Source organism: Somniosus microcephalus, chromosome 19 (genome assembly GCF_052327205.1).
Source record: "Somniosus microcephalus isolate GS21.2 chromosome 19, FLI_Smic_1.0, whole genome shotgun sequence".
NCBI classification, from domain to species: Eukaryota; Metazoa; Chordata; class Chondrichthyes; order Squaliformes; family Somniosidae; genus Somniosus; species Somniosus microcephalus.
This window is the reverse complement of record NC_141005.1, coordinates 37,364,584-37,386,767: the sequence shown is the minus strand read 5'-3', so window position 1 is coordinate 37,386,767 and position 22,184 is coordinate 37,364,584. Positions and strand designations below refer to the sequence as shown.

Genomic DNA, 22,184 nt, shown 5'->3' with positions numbered 1-22,184 from the left:
TGTGGCGGTAGTTTGGAAAATCAGAGAGATCAACGGTGGTTTTTTGGAAGAGGGGTTGATGCGCACAACATCACCGTGGCTGTTTGGGCAGGACAGGTAATGAAAAGTATAGCCAGATGGGAAAGCTTCAACAAAGGGCAAGGTGTCACCACCGATGAGACAAGTCTCAGTCAAAATCAAGCTGTCAATGCACTCGTCCACATTAAGGTTGTGATGGCAACGGCCTAGTTCCTGAGTGAGAAGACAATCTGGAGGGAAATGCAGAGAGGTGGAATTCATTGAGGTTATTTTGATGCAACTTTTGGTACAATGATTGAAGCCTTTACTTCAGAAAGAATGCAAGTGTTGAACTGATCGCAGATGATTAAAAAAAACCTGTAGTGATGCTCTGGGAGTTGTCTGCAGCAGATTCTCAGAGGACAGATTTCCTCTGGCAAAAATTATGTGTTCTTGGCAGCAGCTTTGTGATCTACTTGAAAACAGATTGAATTCTCATCTCAAAATCACTTATTTCAACACTGGTTAATGTGGCTATTGACATATCAATTTCAGATAATATGCTGGTTTGGGTAATCATTATTGGTACTAATCTGAACTTGGACTTCTCCACAATGTGTAGACTAATCCCTCCTTTGGGAGGTTGGATTCATATAAACATGTTGCAAACAGAAATTAATACACATTTTTCAAATATGATACAGATCGGACAAATGAAGCATTCCTTTTTAAATACTGTATTCTGAAAGGGATATCTGTCTTGACAGAAATAGAATCAGTATGAAGATATTCTTTGCTAAACCCGGCATCATCTTGTTAAAGCCCTAGGATTGAAATGTTAATTGCCAGCTGCTGTACCAATTCTTGTTTCTGTCACAATACCGATGAGCACCGCTATTTTAAACTGATAAAACCACAATATATAAAGTGCAGAAGTGATTTGACTTTCCCCCTTTCCTTTCATTATTTTCACCCGCTCACACACAACTACTGTGTGTAACAGGTGAGAATGCTATGTCCAGGTGTTTCAAATCCAACTTTTATGTTTTCCCTAGGATTATGGAAATTAATTATGAAGAAAACTCTAGTTTTGAGTTAGCTGTTGAGTCACTATTACTGTTAACTGTGTTCTACAATTGTATCTATATTAATTAATGATTGTTTTCTCTGGGAAGATGGAATTGTTAAAAAAAAATATGAATATGGGGTAAGATATTCCTAGCCAGAATTCTTCTTTTTCAGCTGTCGAGTTGGATAATGTCAGATTTTGAGTTCGATTTTGCCCCATTTGGCAACGTCCAATAGTGTTATCCTGTGCATAATGCCTAAACACACCGATGCATCGGTGACACTCGTCATTATTTAAATTTGAAGAAAATGCTGTACAGATTCATCATCGAAAAGGAAAGTCGGCATCCCACGAGCTTTCCATTCTCTAATTCGAGGTCCAGGTCTCGGATCTGGAGCGCGTTTTCTCGCGCCCTGGTTCTCCAAGCCTTGGTTGCCATGGGAATGGAGGACGCTGATTGTCCCGTCACAATGACCCAGTAACCATGGCAACGCTAGACTTCAGCAACATCAAACTTTGAGAAGCAGCTTCAAGTTCGCGCTTTTGTTGAGCTCTTCGCTCAACTTTATTTCTCTCCTATTTTAATAGTATTCAAGTAAGTCTTTGCAGTGTGATATGAACATTTACAATTTTATGTTTAGGACTACTTAAAATATGTTTTATTGGAAGATATGTCGACTTCACCGTTAAAGGTGATTGAAGGGTCAATAAAAGTACAGTTTTCGTGAATCCATGAGACGAAGACGTAAATAACATAAAATGCTGCCTTGTAAAAACATTATCATGCCACCGCGCCGGATATGGCTCTTCTGGTGCTCACGTATAGTTTTTTTTTCAAAAATATACTTTATTCATAAAAATGTGTTCAAATACATGACAGTACAATCACAATTTGATACATACCGCCCAAGGGGGGTTTTACACTGGTTCCAGCCCCTCAGTGTACAATGGCAGGAGGGCCTTAAACTGTGGCCCTGCCCCATCGTGTCTTTGCAGCGGCGGCACCAACCTTTAGTGCGTTCCTCAGCACGTACTCCTGGACCTTGGAATGTGCCAGTCTGCAACACTCGGTCGTGGACAACTGGAAGACCAGCATGTTTTGCGCTCGCGTATAGTTAATTCTTTGCTCCTCACCTTGTCTGAAGGCGCTGAATCTCACTGGTGTATGGTTCCAATGGTGTCAATCAGCCACCAGTACCTCACCCAAGTGGTGGTTCTACAGTGTGAGCCCAATGAATGGCACCAGGTTATTCAAATGTAGGCAGTATCATTCTCTGTAATTCTCTACCCCAGAGGGCTGTGGCGGCTCAGTCGTTGAGTATATTCATGACAGAGATCAATAGATTTTTGAATATTAAGGGAATCAAGGGATATGGGGATAGTGCAGGAAAGTGGAGATGAGGTAGAAGATCAGCTATGATCTTATTGAATGGCGGAGCAGGCTTCTGCTCATATTTCTTATGTTCTTTCTTATCATTACATAGAAATTACAGCACAGAAACAGGCCATTTGGCCCAACTGGACCATGCCGGTGTTTATGCTCCACACAAGCCTCCTCCCACCCCTAGTTTTGGACTCCCCCACAAGTGGAAACATCTTCTCCAAGTCTACCCTATCAAACCCCCTCAGAATTTTAAAAACCTCTATTGGGTCACCCCTCAGCCTTCTTTTTTTCTAAAGAAAAGAACCCCAGCCTGTTCAGTCTTTCTTGATAGTTATAACCTCTCAGTTCTGGTATCATCCTTGTAAATCTTTTTTGTACCTTCTTCAGTGTCTCCACATCCTTTTTGTAATATGGAGATTCCATGTGTGGTCTAACCAAGGTTCTATACAAGTACAACATAACTATCCTGTTTTTTTTTATTCTATTCCTTGAGAAATGAACCCCAGTGCTTTGCTTACATTTTTATGGCCTTGGTAACTTGCGTTGCTACTTTTAATAATTTGCGAATGTGTACCCCTAGATCCCTTTGTTCCTCTACCCCATTTAGATTCTTATTTTCCAAGGAGTATGTGGCTTCCTTATTCCTCCTATGAAAATGCATCACATCACTTATCAATATTGAAATTCATTTGAAACTTACGCGCCCATTCTGCAAGTTTATTAAAGTCTTGTATTTTGTCATGCTCTTCCTCAGTATTAACTGTAACCCCAATTTGGTGTCATCTGCAAATACTGAAATTGTTCATAGTTGATAGATACAAACAAACTGAATGTGAGAGCAGATTCAATGCCCCTTTTTAAAAATATTAAACCAAATATTAGTGTCTTTAAAATCTGCTGACAATTGAGAGAGCAGCATTTGCTTCTGAATGTTTAGAGGATAATTATTTCTCAGGAGGCTTAATTAACCTAAGGGTAAGGAATATTCCCCCAGGGTGACATTTGTGGACCATTCAGAACTGCCAGTTTTGTGGCAATATATCCAGTTAAGTATCTGCCGTGTGCAATGTATTCTAAATGGATCTGAAGAGTGCCATAACCAGGAATTTATGCATCAGTAAAATTAACCGCTGCTCTCATCTTCTGTGCCACTAGCGGCGTAAAAATACAGACAGATGACGCATCCAGCATATGCCTGTCTTATGTGCACATTAGCTGATGATACCAGCTTACCAATGATCCATCAAAAAAAACTGCTTTTGTTGAAGTCCTGGCAACCATACTGTTTAATGCATGACTCAGAATACCTTTTAAGATGACACCAATGGATATCGTTATATATGTGATGTTGGTAAGGTATTGCAGAAACATCAATTATTAGCATGTTTTAAAATCCTACGACTGGGATGGATATTGTCAACAGTGAAAACACACACAATAACTTGCATGCATATTTATAGCACTGTCTGTGTAGAAAACATCCTAAAACACATCAAAAAGGCATAAGAAAAAGGGCAGCTGCACCAATGGAGAGGTTAGGAGGGTAACAAAAAACCTGTTCAGAGGTGGTTTTTAAAGAGCATTTTAAAGTAGCTGAGGAAGCTGGAGAGGTAAAGGGATTCAGGAAAGGAATTCCAGAGAGTCGGCTGTAGGTGACTGAAAGAATGACTGCCAATGGTGGGGGAAGGGAGGGAGAGATGCACAAGACTGGAGTCAGGAATGGAGTGTTTGGGGCGAGGGGGAGGGGAGTTGTAGGGTTTGAGGAGCTCATAGAGATAGGAAACGACAAGGCCAGGGAGGGATTTAAATGCAAGAGAAACAATTTTAAATTTGAGGCATTGCGGGGGGCTAGGGGATAATGTAAACAAGCAAGAACAGGGGTGTTGGGCGAGTGGGACATGTGGCAGGATATGAAACAGGCAGCAGAGTTTTGGATGAGATGAAGTTTATGGAAAGTGGAGGATGAAAGGCAGACCAGGAGGCCATTGGAATAATCAAGTCTCGAGGTGACAAAGGCACGTATAAAGGTTTCACTGGTAGATGGCCTGAGGTAGGGAGTGGAGGTAGAAGTAAGTGGTCTTTATGTTGGAGAAAATACCGGATTAGTAGCTTAGCTTGTGGTCAAACAGGGTGCAGAGGTTGTGAACAATTTGGTTTCACCTGAGACAGTAGCCAGATAGGGGGACACACAAAACCTCTGGTCTTGATGTTGTAATGTGTCCATCCAAGTTACTAAATAAAGGCTTAGATACAATTAACTTTATTCTGCTTTCTTAGTTCAATAGGTTGGCTGACTAAGCCTTCATGTATTCAGAGCAAATGGCCAGTTCAAAAAACAAGAAAGCTATTCACCTAAAAGAGATAACTCCACTGTGGGTAAAGGCACTACCCAGTGTAATACTAACATGAACATGCATTTAAATAGTGGATTCAATGTCGAATATATGCTTTACAGAGGGAGGGATATAAAAGAATGAACACCAAGCAGTGGGGGAGAAGATTAGGAGAAGTGACTAAAGTCTGGGTTGAAACGATGGGTTTTGAGGAGGTTTTTACAAGTGACGAGAGAACAAGAGAGTTGGAGTGGTTTATGAAGGGAGTTCCAGAGAGTAGAGCCAAACTGACTGAAGGCGCTGCTACTAATAGTAGAGCGAAGGCAGGAAGTTGCACAGAAGGCCATCATTGGAAGACCAAATAGTGCAGGAGGGGATGTAAGGCAGGAGTAGATAGGGTGAGGCAAGATCTAACAAGGATTTGAAGATGCAATTTAAAATTTAACACGTTGGGCGATAGTGGAGGTTAACGAGGAAATGGGTGATGAGTGAGTACGACAGTGCAGGACAAGATATGGAAGGCTGAATCTTGCACAAGTTAAGAGTTTATGGAGGATGGGAGGCCAGAAAGAGGAGAAGTAGTGTTGGGTATCATCAGAATACATATGGAAATCGATTCATGTCAGCAGGTGTTAATACTAAGGGGCAGCATGTAGATGAGGAAGAGAAGGAGCCAATGATAGATGCCTACGGGTCTCCAGAAATAATGATGCTGTATGTGGAAAATGGTACCCTTTGTCCCTGTATTGAGGAGTGGCTTTTGCAAAAAAATAACCATATATATCCATGGCTCCATTGAGAGGTGGTAAACCTTCTTTGTTAGTGCCACTGCCTGTGCACAGAAGCTAATTCAGTCAAAGTTTGCGAGGTGGCTGGGCAGTATTTGTTTGACATGCTAATGTATGTGAGCCCACAAATTCAGGGAAATAGACAAGATCAATTAGAGCTGATCTTCCTGTCCCTAATGACCTGTGTGCACCAGGTACTGGGGAATTAGGGACAGGAATAAGGGATGGAGACTAATTATGCTGGTCTCTGTCACTTGCATTGCCAAGGCTCACCTTATACAGGCGGAAGCATTTTCATGACGTGGAAGTGACATCATAACACCTTCCATATCATTTTCTAGTCCTAATGCTGGGCAGATGCAGATAAGGGATGTCCATAGGAACTGGGAGTTAGTCGTTGTTAGGTTGAACCTTGCGATCAAAGGATCTCTAAAGGGGCAGCCAACAACTTTCATTTAGCTTAGATAGATGAATCTTACAAGTTCTTTGGTGCAGCAGGGTGTAAGGAGGCCATTTTGCTGCAGACAGAAACAGCAGCCACAAGGACAACATTTCCTTTGACCTTCATGCTGCTGCAGACCTCTGGTACCTGCAGCACCACACAACTTGTTGTTTTGAAGTTAAAATCTGAGGCAGTAATCCCACTCAGTGCTTGCTCACAATGTGTAAATTAGCAGAAACCAGCTCCCTTCAGCAAAAGTGAGTGTTACCAGCATTTTCTGTTATTTCTATTTTTCATTTCCATCTGTCCCAAACCTGCTAATAATCATTCTGATAAAACACCAACATCATACAATTTAGATTTTAATGTCTCAGCATTAAACCTCTGACATGCAAGGCTTCTTTTGGCATAAAGGCACTGAGCTACCTGCTCAACTTTAGTTCAGTCTGGCTGGGTTCTGTGTGTTGGGCAGAATTTTTGCACCAGCCACATATAACCGTCACATTGGGAAGTCTAAAAAAGATTGTTTCATTCAGAAGTCTTGAAAATGATCGGATTGTGTAAGAAATATGTACATGAACATCTTGTGGACTGATCCTGTTGTTATTGTTTTCAAAGTAGTTGTACCATCAGTATCTTGCCATGTCTTTCTGCTTCTGTGTAATTCATTCCTTATAAATAATTTGTCTGCTAATTTTAACCTGAATGTGACAGTCGAGCAGTGTGATATTTACCATCAGAGCAGACAGGAGAACATGGTGGGCATTTCATGAGGTCTCCAATGCAATATACCATACCTAAAGGATAATTGTTAGTCATGTGTCACACTGTCCATCCACAGAATGTACAAAGGTGCAGGTTTCAGTACATAGAAGACAGGTCTGTTTATAGAAATAACCTTTTTGCTGTGAACACAGTTAAAAGTGTTGAGAGAAAGCTGGAATCATAACACTCATTATAGCCCTCAAATGTAACTGAGGTGTTTAATTTATAGACATGTATGTATACACATTCCGTTCCTAACAACTTTTTGCAAGGCTGTAATTTTTGCAATGTGGTCTTCAAATTCAATGAAAATAGTAGAGTTGTCCAAAATGATGGCCCGGATTTTAGCTTGAAGGCGTGTTCTGGCTGTCGGAAGTCCCAGAAGTACGGGTTTCCCGAACGTCCTACAGTTTTAACTGCAGGATATCTTTAACATTTTTTCTGTAGGTCTCCCGTTCACAGCCAGTCTGATTGACTGGCTAGAGGCCTGCCGGGCGGGAAATCCGACAACACAAGGCTGCAGCCGAGCTGGCCTGAGAGCTCGGGGGAGATCGTGGGGCAGCGGTGGTGGTTTGGGGGCGGTCGGGTCCGATCGTCGGGTGGGTTCCGATCGTGGGGGTAAGGGCGATGATGGTCCGCGGGGGCGGGGGGTGCCCGATAGTATCGGAGGGAAGCAGCCATATCGCGAAGGGGCGGGATTACTGGGTAGCTTATTGGGCCTGGAGAAAGGAAATCTAGCTTAAAAGTTGCCTAAGGGATAACTTTGCTTTTGTATTTTAACAGGAGAGACAAGATGCTAACTTCTCAGAGCGCGCTGTTAGACAGCGACACAGAAACAGAATCAATGGCAGCAGCGGTCAAACTGAAACTTCTGCATCAATTACGCAACCTGCAGGGTGATCAAAGGGCTTACCATGAAGAGTCTGAGCGTACCATCACACGTCAACTGTAAGTTCTTCTGCAGCTTCATGCAAGAGGAAAGCCATGATTTTCTGAAAGTGAGATTACCAACATTTAAAGTTAGCACTGGTAAAATGCTATTGTTTCAATAAGATGTTGCCAGAATTATTTTCTACATGTGATGTTAACGGGGCTCCTACACTCTGATAACACTGCAACTTCAGAGTTCCTCGGTAACAGGTTCACATGACAAGTGTGGCCAGCTGACTACTTTGATATACATTTTTACCAGTTCACATCTAGGAAACATGGTCATTCTTGAAAGTATGGCAACGAACAACTTGTGTGGTGTCAGAACAAGAGAAATAAAAATACTAGTTCTATACTTCCAGTATACCATCACATTCAAGAGTGACACCCTAATGCCTAACAGCATAGTGTTACTCCACTGAGGTTCTGTGTCACCACGTGATGTGACCAGATTCTTCCCCACACCCTCGCTCCACCCCAAAGAGTTTCCAATCCCATACTGGGAAGAAGGCAAGCAGAGACGAGAGAGGAAACGAGGGGAAAATTTGTGACGAGGCTATTTACATGTTCTTGTGTCTAGAGCAGTACTGGTAGAGGCTAGGAATCAAATTTTTTGCTTGCTCTCTCAGTGGAGGAATGGTACTAGGCGTGACAAAAATAAATCATGTTTTAACTACTTTTGGCTTGGTTGTGTTTTCTTCAATTCAGTCACAATACATAAAGACAATACAAAAACCAGCTGCATTCAGAATCATGCCCCCAGCCTAACTTGATGTAACGCGGCAAGGACTATGGGGGGAATTTAACTCAGGAGGCGGGACTACAACTTTCGGGGTTGTAGTCCCGCCTCCATCGAGATGCGGCCAATCCATGCGATTTTAACTTGATTGACCTTGTTGAGCCCGCCCAGCGGGCTCAGCAGGCCAATTAAGGGCCACCCAGCAACAGGTGACGTTACAGACTGAAATTTCATTTGTCAAGACGTTTTGACAGATGAAATATCAGTTTTTCACAGCTGTTTGAAGCTGTCGAACATTGACAGTCTTACTTCCAACCTGAGTCCTTCTCCACAGACTCAGTTAGAAATCTCTCCTGCAGAGAAATCTGCAGGCTGTCACTTTTGACAGTTTGCAGCCATTCTGCTTTCTGTGCCGGTGAGATGAGGGACTCCCGGAACCTAAAGGAAGGAAGGCTGAAAAGGTAAAAGAAGGTATGTAAAACTTATTGAATCACTTTAGACACACCAAACACACTTACCTTTGCACTCATGCACACATCACTCACCTGAACACCGACATCTCGACCCCTCCAAGTCCATCAACCCGACGGCCCGACTCCTCTAACTTGGCGTGGTTTGGAGCCGTCGGGAATCCCACACTTCAACATCAAAAATAGGGATTAGGCTAAAAACTGCCTGTTAACTACCTGTTAACAGGCAGTTAATTGGCACTAATCCCTTCCCGCCTCGGGTAGGCGGGTCCCAGTGCGGGGCGGCTACCCGCCTCCTCTGAATCTGGCATAGAGGCGGGTTTGGGTGCGGGAAGGGGTCGGGACCCCTGATTTTGGGATTTTAACCCCCCGCACGCCTCCAAGCCCGACTCCACGGCTCAGTAAAAATCAAGCCTTATGAGTTGCTTTGGTCCCTGAGCAGATAGCCGAATCATACAATTCAAACATGAACAATTGTGCCATTTGTTCAGTTATGTGTATAACTGTGTGCAGCTCCTCTTGAACATAGTTGGCAGTTATTCAAATCCATGAAGCCCCAATAATCATTTCAGAGTTATTTAATTAGTTTGAACTGTTCAAGTTAGAGTCAGTCGGGAACATTGTAGAGATCAAGTCAGGCCATTTAGCCCCCACAGTTGGTAAAAATATAAAAAGTAAAGAATAACTGAGCGCACAAAAGCTTAATTATAAAATGCACAGGCTAGTACTGTATAGAGGTTTCAAACCATTTATATTATTTGTTCTTGTTTCCAGGATTAGCACAGTCTAACATCTACTGTAAATAGGTACATTATATTATTCTTATTTATTTGCTTGTTCAATAAATCTGTTTGGCAGTTAAGGCCTAAAACAAGATCTTCTAGTTGTGATACTATGCTGCTTCTCGGAAATGTGAGGAAGATCCTGGAGAGGCACAGGACAGATCCGATAACTCCGGCAAAAGGATAGTTTTCTGTTCATTATTATGGGCACATTATCAAACTTTACCTAGATATTGGGACCAGTGAAGATACTCTCGAGGCTGTAAGGAGCCAAGAACTCACTTATGAGAGTAGTCCAATTATGGAAGTCAAAATATCTAGAGTAAGAAGAGTGGGAAGATAAATCTAAAACCTAATGCTTGGTATGGAACAAAAAACAATATAGCTAAAAGAATTATAAATCAATAAAAAAAACCTTTAAAAAAATGAAAGTGCTGGAAACCAAACACTGTAATTTTCTGTGTAATATGATTCACAAGTCCACACATGAGGCTGACCAGAACTCACTCACAATTTTGTTGCTCAAAAATTATGCTCCCTTCACTTGTGGAAACCTAAATTATATTACATCTTTCTCTTTCTCTTTCTATTTTAGTAATTCTTCATCATGTCTTGTGAGAAGAATGTCCTCCGTCAGATGGGATAGGAGTGCATTGTAGCTAGTAATGTTGTGTGCACTCCCTTAAACCCCTTTTCCAAAGTGTGATAGTACTTACATGGGGAAGGGGGTAGAATGGGTACATATTTCTCCTGCTGATTTTTTTTTAGCAAGAACTTTAATATTTTTGATGAATATTTGAGTTCATCAATTTGGGGCACCTAGAGCTGTTACTGTTGGAAAATGGCACTTTTTCCACTTTTGGCATCTATTTTTAGTATCAAGCACTCCAGCATGGACCAGGTGAGAGTAAAGCCCTATTGTATGCCAAAATGTACTTATTAAGGGATGAAAGAGTGAGTTTACCCACAAGCTTAAAACACTTTCCTGTTGTATGGGGAATTACCATAGAAACATAGAAGATAGGAGCAGGAGTAGGCCATTTGGCCCCTCGAGCCCGCTCCGCCATTTAATGAGATCATGGCTGATCATCCAAATTCAGTCCCCTGTCCCTGCTTTCTCCCCATATCCCTTGATCCCTTCAGCCTCAAGAAATATATCCAACTCCTTCTTGAATATATTTAATGAATTGGCCTCAACTGCCCTGTGTGGCAGAGAATTCCACAGGTTCACCACTCTCTGGGTGAAGAAATTCCTCCTCATCTCAACCCAGGACAACATATACTTTGATACTCCCGTTCTCTTTTTTGGACAACTTGGGGGTACCCTCTTGACAGCCCATCCAAGACTAGTAACTTTCCATGAATCATTACTTTACCATTCTCTGGCACAGCATATTTATGCACCAATGTTCTTGTTTTATCATGGCCTATTTAAAGATCAAAAAAGAGTTTATAACACTATAAAATCTTTTACCATGTACGACTCAAAGGGTCAAGGTATTAAAGTCAATGTGAAAATAAAAGTTATTTATAGAACTGCTGCTAAACTTGTCTCATTGTTTTCTAGTTCTGTATTATGAAACTACTTTTTATGACCAGAACATAATTAACCTAGAACATTATCTTTTACAAGAAAATATGTTATCGCTTTAACTGTTACAATGAACTGAAATAAAGCAATCATAGGTGTCCCCTCCTATTTTTAATTGAAGGGCAGAGCTCAGATATATATTACTGCCAATAATTACAGACATGCAATACTCTGTAGTTTGACTATAATATAAAGCAGACTGATTCTAGAGATCGATTTGCATCAGAGTCCCATGTTTTTTGTGGGTATTGTGAGCTGCTGCTGGGCGTCCACTTAATTGTTAACTCGGAACTGGATTTCATCCCTTTTTGCAATGAGCTTCCAGCTGGACTTGACTGGGGCAATGCATGGTACCAGTTAATGTAACCAAGAGAGAAGGAAGGGCACACAGAAGTCACAAGTCTCGTTCCAGTGCCATTTTCCTGGATCTCTGCAGGCAAGGTAGACAAAATAACAGCAGCTTTTCACCTTTGGTGACAAGTTGGGGATCTAGCTCAGAATGAAGGGAGGGGAGTCTTTCCTCTTTGAGTGCAAAGGAAGAGGTTGAGGAGTCTCAATCCACAACCATTGTAGGTGTGAGTCCCCAGTACAAAATTCCATAATTTTGGCATTCTTTTTTTAGGGAGGACTGTGTTATGACTGGTGTGGAAAATAGAAATGCCACACTAGTCAAAGTTAAGATAGACAAATCACCAGGACTTAATAGTTTACATCTTGAGAGAAGCCAGGGAAGAAATAGTGGTGACTCTGACTTTAAATTCTAAAATCCTCTGGAAAAGAAATTGTGCCAGAGGACTGGAGGGTGGCAACTGTGAGATCCCTCTTCAAAAAAGGAGACAGGGATAAGCAAGGAAATTATAGGTCAGCTAGTCTTACTTCAGTTGTTGATAAGCTCCTAGAGTTAATAATGCAGAATGAAGTTGCTAACCATGATTTGATCAGGCAGTCAACATAGATTTCTAAAAAGCAAGGTCATGCTTGACCAACCTTCCAGAATTTTTTAAAGAAATAGTAGATGCCGACCGATAAAGGAAATGCAGCGGATGTGGTTTATATGAATTTTCAAAAAGAATTATGGGGCATGGAATTAAGGGGAATGTGGCCACAGGGACAGAGAGATGATGGGAGGGCAGAAAGCAAAGGTTGGGGAGAAGAGGATTTTTTTTTGGATTGGAAAGAAATGAGTTCCAGAGAGGTCTGCATGGGGCTGAATCTTATTTACTATATACATAAATGATCTGGAATTGGGAATTGAGCGAAAACTATCAAATTTGCTGGTGACACCATATTGAGGCGTATGGCGAGTTGTGAAAGAATGCAGGAGGTCATAGATAAGCTAATAGAATGGGCAGGTTGCTGGCAATGTAGAAAAATGTGAGGTAGTACATTTTGGAAGTAAGAATAAGGAAAAGAAATTTACATTAACTTGAGCAGTAGAGTAAAGGGACCTTGGTGTGCATACATGTTATTAAATAAGTGGTAGCACAAGTTGATAAGGACATAAAAAAGGGCAAAAAAATTCCTTAGTTTTGTATCTAGAGGCATAGAATAGAAAAGCAACGATGCATTGTTAAACTTATACAAAAGACCTTAGTTAGCCTGCATTTCGACTAACGTATACAGTTTTGACACCCTGTTATAGGAAGAGTATAAAAGCAGCAGAAATGGTGCAGCATACCATTTTACCAGGGATGAGCGGTTATAGTTTTGAAGAGCTAACTGGAGAAGGAAGGGCTGTTTTCATTCGACTGTGAAGGTTAAAGGGTGACTTGATAGAGGTCTTCAAGATTATGAAGGGTAATAATAGGGTAATAGCAATTGATTGATCCGCTAGTCGGTGAGATTGCAATGAGAGAACACAAATTTAAGATAATCACAAAAAAATTAAAGCGGGGGGGCTTAGAAAAAAAGCTTTTTTACACTGAGTGGTCACAAGCATAGTTCATAAACTCTTTTAACAGGGAATTAGATCATTCCTCTTGAAAAACAGGAATACTAAAGGGTGGGAGCAGGAGAGTGGGATTAGATTAGGTAACATTTAGAGAAAAACACAGACTTGATGGACCCAAAGGCCTATTTCTGTGCAGTAACATTCTATGGGGGAGAAATTGGGTACCTTTGCGCCTCCCGATATTGCCTCCGGTTGGCAATAATGGGGCGCTAACCACTGGGTACGGCGAGAATATCGCCTCCTGCTAAATTCGGCGGGAGGTTTGCGGTGACAGTGGTATGGCGTTGCGCCCCGATCCCCTTCGCCCGGAGATCGTGACGTCATCGCCCCGGTAGCGTCCAGGACTCGAACTTCGGTTTCGCCCCCTGCAGCTTTGCCGGGCGACAACACCGGCAGCTGCAGTAGGTGTTCATCAGGAGGCCGGGCGCTTCGGGGGCGATACACAAAGGCGAGGTGGCTCAGGTAGGAAAAAAATAATCAAATGCTCGTTTTCTGTTTTTTTTCCCTTTTTTTCCCAGCGCTCGATCAGCCCGGCACACTGCTGCAGTGCATCGGGCTGATCAGGCCGGATTGCGGCTGCCGTCGGGGACCAGGTAAGTTTTTTGCTCGCATAGCTTGCAGCGATGGCCCTTCCATTTCAGGGAGGGAAGGAGCCATCCAACACGGCAGCGCTGCACCACTACCGCCCCGCCCCGCCCTGCCTGCTGCCTGTTGCGCTCCAGGAATGAAGTGGAGCGCTTGATTTAGCGCGTCACTTCCTGGAGTGCAAAACCGAATTTTTTTAAAGTTGAGAAACATTAGCGCCTGGTGCTAATTCTTTCAACTTTTAAAAGTTAATGCCCCAAACGAGGCTATAATGAATTTCTCCCCCTATAAGTCTATGAATTCACCTGAGAACAAGTTGTGTAAAAACTATTTCTGGATGACCTGTATTTTTGGAGCTGAGGTCAGTGTCATATTATTTCCCTGAATTGACTTGAGGAGGTTGTATTGAAACATTTACTGTTTGTCTGAGGACAAAGAATGGAATAGTTTTTTAAAATTTTCTTTCGCATTTGCTACTTGACGTAAGAAAACTACTAGGCACTTGGTCTAAGCGTTAAACAAAGCTTTAATCAACTGTTTTACAACATGGAGGTCTAGTTGTGTCCTTCACTAGTTCCTGTTAAGAATGTCCTGCGCAAGCTGGGCCCGTGCCCGAGTATTTATACTCTCCCTGGACAGCGCCACCCGTAGGCCGCTCAGTATTATTTCATAAGTCTTTCTTTCATGAATGACTGATTCATGTCACTACTTCTTAATGATTCATAGATAAATGCATCAGTTTGTTAATGCAACAAAATAGTTGCAACAGGAATTTCCATGCTCTGAATTTTAATGCAGCAGCCAAAATTCCAGCTCTCAAAAATTCAGATACGGAGAAGATAGTTCAAACTATGTAGAAAACAACACACCAAATAGGCAGCAAAAGAAATGCAGAAAGTATTAAACCAGAAAGCAAAACGGCACCAAGAAAAGCGCCCAACACATGGTAGAAATCAGTCCTTCAAAGTGCCTTCCCATTAGCGTCCATTTTGTACAGGCTAGCACAGCCTACAATGCATTCCAGGCAAGAAAAATGGGAAATCCTGACACGGGGTACTTTCTAATTTTTGCATAATATTTGTGCCTTAATAAAGTTCCAGCAGAGATTGTTCTCGGCATGAATCAGGCAGGGACCAAGAAAAAGCCCTGCTCGAGTTCCCAGCCCATAATGTAATGTTCCACGCTGGCTAGTCCCGACTTACCAAACAGAAAGTTGATCCTCGTGTTCTCTGAAATAAACTTTTGGGCCAGAGTTTTCTCTACCTGGGCAGGCCTGGTGTGGGCGGTGGGCGGTGGCCGTGGTACATCGTGACTCTGTTGCTGGCTCCATCTCGCTGCACAAAACGACTTTACATCAATAAGGCCTATGAAGCCCGCCCTGCGCATTACCTGGCCCAATGAAATGGTGCGGGTCTGCTGACGTCATCCATTACCCGTTTTCAGCCGGGATATTTAAAGGGGCCATGGCCACATTACATTTGGAGGTTAATCTAAAATAGTGCGGTCAGTGCACTACAGCATTGGAGTGCTGCAAACACTTTGGAAATGACTGCACAGAGGCAGAGGGCTGCACCCAGGTTCTCCGATGACACCCTCCATATGCTTGTGGGGGAGTCAGAGCTCGCAGGGAGGTCCTCTTTCCTTCCAATGGGCAGAAGAGACCTCTCCAGGAGACCGAAACAGCCTGGTTGGAGATTGCAGAGGAGGTCAACAGCAGGGATGTGGTCAGGAGGACCTGGGTGCAGTGCCGCAAACGTTTCAATGATCTCATTAGATCAGGAAAGGTGAGTACAAAGCCACATTCAACTTCATCCTGCTGTGCCTCTCATCACATCCCCATCACTCTACCTTCCCAACCCTACTCCTGCACATCCTTACACCAACATACCTTGCACATCCATCCATCTCTCTCTCTCTACATCTGACTAACACCCCTCACACTCACCCTCATCCTAGTGCAATCATACCAACTAACAACACACAAGGAGGCCACTTGGCTTTGGCACCCCACTCCATCATAGTCACCCTCTAAAGATCTAACCCATCCAATCCTTACACTCATTCCATCACTCTCACTCAACCTTCTCTTCTCTCCCTCCTTGCAGGAAAAGAGAGCCCAAAATAAGAGGGAGAGGGAGAGAACCGTCGGTGGCCCTCCATCATTTGCAAACAGCAAAGGAGGCTGCTTTAGAAATACCTGGAGTCGCCGAGCAGCTGGAGGTGGGAGACAGAGAGAGGGGGACATCTCAGCAACCTGGTGACAGAATTACATATCATACAGCTACATGGCATACATCAGTCACTCATATGGGGACTGATGTCAGCAGCCATTGAATGATCACCATGTGCATAATGTTATCTGTACCCATTCTTCATATGGCATATCTAATTCATCTCTACTCTCCCACAGGTCCATCAAGAGCTCATTCGCTCCCCACCACTGTCCAGGAGGAAGAGGAAGATGACTCTTCAGAGGGGCCTCCAGCCTCTGAGGGCGCAGCGTCACCAGACATAAGCGCACCCAGCACCAGCGCAGATACACACACCTCGGTGGGTCCCACGCGACATAGAGTAGTGTTGTCACCTGGTGTCTCACAACTCACAAGTGAGCAAGAGCAGTTGTTGGAGACAGGGACAGCAGTGGAGACTCCTCGCCGGAGGGTGCAGGGTGCTCAGCTGCATGCAGACACTGAGCCTCGGGCCATCCAGAAAGAAGTAATCCAGGAGGTGCAGGAAGAAGTGCTGGGGGCTCTGACAGGTTTTGTGAGCGCGATGTCTGCAAATGTTCAGAGAATGCAGGAGTCCATATCCAACATGAGCACCACCGTGTCGCAGGCGATGGCGACTGTAAGCTCCTCCATGGATAAGATGGTCACCTACATGGAGCAGCGAATGCGCCACTCACAGGAGCACATGGTCTCTATGGAGAATAGATGGCAGAGGCTCATAGACCTCTCTAGGAGGGATATCAGCATAGACGTGGGACCTCATGGCCCCACTGATGTGCAGCAAGGTGCTCTCCAGCTCCTTGGCAGCAGGGAAGTGAGCAGGCTGCCTCTACCTCTGCTGAAGCCGCAGGGGTAGCACCTCGTAGAAGCACGCAGAAGAGAAAGATGACATGAAAGTAGATTCACAAAGGTAGCCACTTGGGTGTTTTATCCAATGTTTATATAAAGCTTCCGTTAATGGGCTGTTAAACATAAAAATCTTTTTTTACCACACTTTCCGGTCTTGGACAGATTTAGGTGTATTTTTGGAAGTGGCTTAGTGAGTTGCAGTGAATGGTGAGACATAACAATACCTTCAGCAATGGTGGTGCGTATGAAATGAATGACTTGGTCATTGTAGGGATGCTTTATGGTGTTGGTGTGGGGTGGTGACAACCTGGTGTATCATGTGGCAGCCATATGGGTGTACAGTGGAAAGTTAAGCAAATCTGGCCATGATGAGGCTATTGCTGGCCTCCCGGGCAGCAATGTGCTCGAGTGCTGATGCCCTCTGTCCTGTGCAACATCAGGTGATTGCGGAGAAGGTTGGTGTTGTTGGCGCTGCTGGTGTGCCTGGTACTGCTGGTGTTGGGGCTCATCATGGTCAGATTCTGAGGATCAAGGTGAGACAGTATTAACGGCACCCATGCTGATGGAATCGATGGCAGGTGAAGTACAGATGACAGAAGCAATCTGTCAGTGGTGAGAGAGGTTCTTCCAATGAGGTGACACTTGATGGAGACTTTGCTGGAAAGACTTGCAGCCTGCAGAAAGCTCAATCTGTGCTGGGAATGCAGCTTCTGTCTGAGGAAAGTGATCAGCATGTGAGGTGGGAGCTTTTATACTACATTTGATGCTGTCAACTAATCAGCTGGATGAATGGCCACTCAACTCCCACCTCAGGTTGACAGACGTGGTCCCTGAGCAGCGTGAGTCCCATGGGCATCCAGTTAAATTGCAAAGGTAAGGTTAAAAAGACTCTTAAGGGTCTGACAACAAGTTAATATTTCTTTAAATTGGGTCGCCCGCATCTGCCGGTCGGGTCGCTGCCACATTGACAGACGGCCCGAGGGAAAGGTGCGTGGGGGGGGGGGGGCGGGATGACGGCAAGAAATTTCTACTTTCCCACCCGACCCACCTCCTATCGCACCCGCATGGACCCTGAAAAATTCCAGCCAAGGTGTAGTCCACATACACTTCGTCTGTACTCCGTGCAATGGAGCCACAGAGACCAATGTCGGACATTGCACTCGCAAAACCTGTCAGAGCCCCCTGCACTTCTTCCTGCATCTCCAGGATCACCCTCTTTCTAGATGGCCCCAGAGGCGCAGCATCTGCATGCAGCTGAGCAGAGCTAGGAGCGTCCTGCACCCTCTGGCGAGGACTCGCCACTGCTGACCCTGTCTCCACCATCTGCTCATGCCCACTTGTGAGTTGTGAGACACCAGGTGACAACACTACCCTATGTCGCGTGGGACCCTCCCAGGTGTGTGTATCTGCGTTGGTGCTGGGTGAGCTTATGTCTGGTGACACTGCACCCTCAGAGGCTGGAGGCTCCTCTGAGGAGTCGTCTTCCTCTTCCTTCTAGACAGTGGGGGTGGGGAGCGGGGGAGCTCTTGATGGACCTGTGGGAGAGTAAAGAGATGAGTTAGTCATGCCATATGAAGAATGGGTACAGATACTATTATTCATATGATGACCATTCAATGGTTGCTGACATCAGTCCCCATATGAGTGACTGATGTATGCCATGTAGCTGCATGATATGTAATTTTGTCACCAGGTTGCTGAGATGTCCCCCTCTCTCCATCTCCCACCTCCAACTGCTCAGCGACTCCAGATATTTCTGAAGCAGCCTCCTCCGCTGTTGTAAAGTTTGCAAATGATGGCGGGCTACCGCCAGCTCTCTCCCTCTCCCTGTTATTTTGGGCTCTCTTTTCCTGCAAGGAGGGAAAGAAGGGAAGGTTGAGTGAGAGTGATGGAATGAGTGTAAGGAATGGCTGGGTTAGATCTTTAGAGGGAGACTATGATGGAGTGGGGTGCCAAAGCCAAGAGCCTCCTTGTGTGTTGTTAGTTGGTATGATTGCACTAGGATGAGGGTGAGTGTGAGGGGTGGTTAGTCAGATGGGGATGTGATAATGTAGAGAGAGCGAGGGATGGGTGGAGGTGCAAGGTATGCTGGTGTGAGTAAGGATGTGCAGGAGTAGGGTTGGGAAGGCAGAGTGATGGGGATGTGATGAGAGGCAGAACAGAATGAAGTTAAGTGTGGCTTTGCACTCACCTTTCCTGATCTAATGAAATCATTGAAACGTTTGCGGCACTGCACCCAGGTCCTCCTGACCACATCCCTGCTGTTGACCTCCTCTGCAATCTCCAACCAGGCTGTTTCGGCCTCCTGGGGGAGATCTCTTTCACCCATTGGAAGGGAAGAGGACCTCCCTGTGAGCTCTGACTCCCTCCACAAACATATGGAGGGAGTCATAGGAGAACTTGGGTGCAGCCCTCTGCCTCTGTTCAGTCATTTCCAAAGTGTTTGCAGCACTCCAATGCTGTAGTGCACTGACTGAACTATTTTAGATTAACCTTCAAATGTAATGTGGCCATGGCCCCTTTAAATATCCCGGCTGAAACCGGGTCATGGATGACGTCAGCAGATCCACACCATTTCATTGGGCCGGGTAACTCGCAGGGTGCGCTCAATAGGCCCTATTGATGTAAAGTCATTTTGTGCAACGAGATAGAGCCCGCACTGGACCCGCCCAGGTAGGGAAAATTCCGACGCTTATCTCCGTCTCTTTAGCGTGCTTATGAAAAAAAATTAAAGAAATGTTTTTAAGCTTAGTTATGGTATCACTGAAGTTATGGTGATGTCACTAATCATTTGAATCTAATAATACATACAAGTTTGTTGTTATATTAAGTATTAAAGTGCCATAATTGCCCTGGTGAAGACTTGCCGGTAATTTTACTAGAATTGGAAATAAAAAGGTGCGATGACCCAATCAAATTTTTATATTACTAATTGTGTCAGTTGCTAATCATATAAAAGAAGGAACCTGTTAAGGTGATTCCACAGTCTTGTGCTTTCAGCACGGAAACAGGTAAACCACTGTGATGAAATAACTCTGTGTTCTGGCATTTGTATTGTTGTTGTTGTTGTTGTACTTGTTAATGTCTGGAATGTTCCACTGGTGTAACCACTAATGCTCCTCCCTAGCCCCGCCCCTCTTCTGGAATGTTCTACCAAGGGCTGGGTCGGTGATGACTGTGTTAACTTGATGCCATGTTCTTACTTAATAAAAGCCTTTAGTTTTAAGCTTTAACCTCATGGATTCAGGCAGTTATTTGGCACATCAATTTTATTAAGTAACAACTTTTGGAAGATGGATCGATTTTTGAAACCAGAGCGTCTGGATATCGATCCCCATTCAGCAGACGCGTCGAAGAAATTTACGCATTGGCTTCGATGTTTTGAACACTTCATCGCATCGGTCGATTCGACGGTTAACAAGTTGGGTCTTCTAACCAACTTGGTAAGTCATCAAACTTACTCGATAATTGAAGATATTACTACATATGAAGAGGCCCTCGCAGCCCTTAAGGCCCAGTACCTTAAGTCAGTTAACAAAGTATACGCCAGGTATCTTTTGTTTACTCGCAGGCAATTACCCGAGGAATCTCTGGACGATTTCCTGCAGGACCTTAAGGCTTTGGCTAAGGATTGCAACTACAAGGCTGTCTCTGCCATAGTGTATCAGGAAGAAGCCATCCGTGATTCTTTCATATCTGGCCTCCGATCTAATTATATTAGACAGAGACTCCTCGAGAACGACTCATTAGTTTTAAAAACGGTCGTCGCTATTGCTCGATCGTTAGATGTAGCCCAGAAGAATTTAGAAGTGTATGCATCAGCCCATGCGTCTCTCTCAGCCTCGTGTGTTCCGAGTATGGAGGCATCCATAACACCAATGGAGTCTCCACTTAATCCTATTGTTGCGGCTGTACCCCATGGGTCTAAGTGTTATTTTTGTGGCCGATCTAAACACCCCAGGCAAAGATGCCCAGCCAGAGAGGCTACCTGTTTTAAATATAAGAAACGGGGACATTTTAGTAAAGTGTGTAAGGGTAATCCTGTACCCGATGTCTTCTCTGCTGCCGCCCATCGTTTTACTCTAGCCTCGGCTACGGTTAACCAGACCATACCGTGTTCCTTGTCGAAATCTATGATGGACATCAAGATTAATGGTCATCCCACTGGGTGTTTGATAGACTGGCAGTACTGAAAGTTTTATACACCCCAACCTTGTTAACTCCTGTTCATTGAAGGTGTATCCTACTCGAAGTGAAATTGTGATGGCGTCCAAGTCCCTTACTTCGGAGGTAACTGGATATTGTAAAGTCACATTGGCCGTTAAGGATACGGAGTATAAGGACTTTAAACTCCTCATATTACCTCAGTTGTGTGTGAAATTAATTTTAGGCTTGGACTTCCAGTGTCAGCATGAGAGCGTTACCCTTAAGTATGGTGGATCTCAGCCTCTACTCACAGTCTGCGGCCTTTCTACTTTAAAAGTAAGTCCGCTTTCTTTGTTCGCGAACCTTGCTCCTAATTGTAGACCTATAGCGACTAAGAGTCGACGGTGTAGTTCAGAAGATAAAACATTTATAAAAGAGGAAGTGGAAAGGCTTCAACGGGAGGGAATCATCGAACACAGTAATAGCCCGTGGCATGCCCAGGTGGTGGTGGTTAAAACTAATGAAAAGAAAAGACTTGTGGTTGATTATAGCCAGACTATAAACTTGTATACCCAATTAGACGCCTATCCTTTCCCTCGTATTTCTGAGATGGTGAACCAGATAGCTCAGTACCGCGTGTTCTCCACCATTGATTTAAAGTCTGCCTACCATCAACTCCCCATTAAAATAGAAGACCGACCTTATACGGCCTTCGAAGCTAATGGGCGCCTGTACCAATTCCTTAGGGTGCCCTTTGGAGTGACGAATGGGGTATCCATCTTCCAACGGGAGGTGGATCATATGGTGGATGAATACGTGTTGGAAGCAACATTCCCGTACCTGGACAATGTTACTATCTGTGGGCGCGACCAACGGGAGCATGATCAAAATCTCGCGAAGTTCCTAGAGACTGCAAAGAGGTTAAACCTGACCTACAACGAAAACAAGTGTACCTTCAATACTACATGTTTGTGTATTCTTGGTTGCGTTGTGGAGAATGGGGTAATCAGGCCAGATCCTGAAAGATTACGCCCACTTAAGGAATTACCTTTACCTCACACTGTAAAAGCTTTAAGAAGGTGTCTGGGATTCTTCTCGTACTATGCCCAGTGGGTGGCTAACTACTCAGAGAAAG

At 44.1% G+C, this 22,184-nt stretch overlaps 1 protein-coding gene across 1 annotated transcript in view; it reads left to right on the top strand.

The window, feature by feature from the left end:
• The first annotated feature begins 1,564 nt into the window (after positions 1-1,564).
• LOC147104328 (coiled-coil domain-containing protein 63-like) overlaps positions 1,565-22,184 on the top strand; it is a 116,462-nt gene continuing 95,842 nt past the window's right edge. The window contains exons 1-2 of the mRNA XM_085961571.1: positions 1,565-1,661; positions 7,562-7,726. Of these exons, the coding sequence (XP_085817697.1) occupies positions 7,572-7,726 (155 nt within the window). The 5' untranslated portion in view covers positions 1,565-1,661; positions 7,562-7,571. The remainder of the gene's footprint in view (positions 1,662-7,561; positions 7,727-22,184) is intronic.